The sequence below is a fragment of the Mandrillus leucophaeus genome, unplaced genomic scaffold (genome assembly GCF_000951045.1).
Source record: "Mandrillus leucophaeus isolate KB7577 unplaced genomic scaffold, Mleu.le_1.0 Scaffold1464, whole genome shotgun sequence".
NCBI lineage: Eukaryota > Metazoa > Chordata > Mammalia > Primates > Cercopithecidae > Mandrillus > Mandrillus leucophaeus.
Window position 1 is genome coordinate 30,773 of NW_012101437.1, and position 1,622 is coordinate 32,394.

A 1,622-nucleotide genomic window follows, 5' to 3' on the forward strand; every position below is an offset into this window, starting at 1 on the left:
GGCCCAGAACTTTCTCAAGTCGACCTCACCAGACCCAGCTCTTGCCTCTCATTGCCCTCCCAAGGGCCAGCTTTTGCCTCACGGCCACCTTCTGAGACCCAGCTCCTGTTTTACAGTGGCCTCATGAGGCCCATCTTCTGACTCCTGGCAGCCTGTACAGGCCCAACTCTTGCCTTACAATGGCCTCTTTAGTCCCAGCTCCTGCCTCTTTGCAGGAGGCCCAAATGTCCTCAAGTCCAGGCCACAAAATCCAGGCCCAAAATGTCCACAAGTCGGCCTCTGAAGGCCCCGCTCCTGCCTTTCGTTGGCCTCTGCAGGCCCAGCTGCTGTCCCCAGGTGACCTCTACAGGCTGCGCTTTTACTTCTGGCTGTGCCTGGAGGCCCAACTCCTGCCTCAGAACAACGTCTTTTGGCTCAGCTCCTGTCCAGTTCCTGGTGGCCTTTGAAGGCCCAAAAGTGCCTCAAGTCAAGCTTTCCAGGCCCACCCTCTGCCTCCCAATGGCCTGGACAGGCCCAGCTCCTACGTAACAATGACCTCTCCAGGCCCAGCTTTTGCCTCACGGACATGTTCCCCAAACAAGCTCCTACCTGCCTCCCGGCCAGCTCGATGGGCCCAGATCCTGCCTCACACTAACCTCGTTAGGCCCAGCTCATGCCTCACTGTGGCCTGTCCAGGCCCAGGTCCTGCCCCCCGACAGGCTGTCCGTGCCTAAAACTTCCGCAAGTCAGCCTCTCCAGTCACAGCTCCTGCCCAACATTGGCCTCTTTAGGCAGGACTCATGCCTTGGTGGCCTCTCCAGGCCTCTCCAGGCCCAGCTCCTGCATCCTGGCAGCTTCTCTAGACCAAGAACTTTCTCAGGTCTGCCATTCCAGGCCCAACTCCTGCCTCCCGTCAGCCTCCATAGGCTCAACCTCTGCCTTGCAGGAGACTTTCCTGGCCACCTAGGCCAAGCTCCTGCCTTTCAGCAGCCTCTACAGGCCCAGCTCCTGCCTCTCAATGACCTCTCTAGAGCAAGCTCATGCCTCACAGCGGCCATTCTGGCTCAGCTTTTGCCTGTTGGCAGCATCTCCAGGCCCAGAACTTCCTCAAGTGGGCCTCTCCAGGCTCAGCTCTTCCTCCTGGCTGCATCTCCAGGCCCGTCTCCTACGTCACAACAACCTCTTTCAGCTCAGCTCTTGCCCAGCTCCTGGCAGTCTTTATAGGCCCAAAGCTTTCTCACATCAGGTTCTCTAGCACAACCTGCCTCCCAGCAGCTTAAATAGGTCCAGCTCCTGCGTGACCATGGCCTCTCCAGGCTCAGCTCTTGCTTAACGGGGTCCGTCCTTGGCCAAGTTCCTGCCTGCCTCCCAGCAGGCTTGAAAGGCCCAGCTCCTGCCCCCGACAGTCTCTCCAGACCAAAATCTTCCTCAAGTCAGCCTCTATAGGCTGGTCTCTTGCCTCACACTGGCTTCTCCAGGCTCAGCTCCTGCATCTTGGCAGCCTCTCCAGGCCCAGCTCTTGCCTCGTGGCAGCTGCCCCAGGCTAAGTTTCTCAACAGGCACAGCTCCTCCCTCACACTGGCCTGTTTAGGCCCAACTCCTGACTGTCAGGCCCTATCCAGGCCCAGTGCCTGCCTTCTGAC

General features: G+C 59.1%; 2 protein-coding genes across 2 annotated transcripts in view; both read left to right on the forward strand.

Moving 5' to 3' along the window:
* LOC105535469 (putative uncharacterized protein encoded by LINC00174) overlaps nt 1-95 on the forward strand; it is a gene marked incomplete at its 5' end in the record, with an annotated part of 890 nt that extends 795 nt beyond the window's left edge. Inside the window, one exon of the mRNA XM_011974570.1 lies at nt 65-95. Coding sequence (XP_011829960.1) covers nt 65-95 — 31 coding nt within the window. The remainder of the gene's footprint in view (nt 1-64) is intronic.
* Nucleotides 96-224: 129 nt separating this feature from the next.
* The window catches only part of LOC105535470 (proline-rich protein 36-like), a 14,787-nt gene continuing 13,389 nt past the window's right edge, over nt 225-1,622 (forward strand). The window contains 1 exon segment of the mRNA XM_011974571.1: nt 225-336. Within this exon segment, the coding sequence (XP_011829961.1) occupies nt 225-336 (112 nt within the window).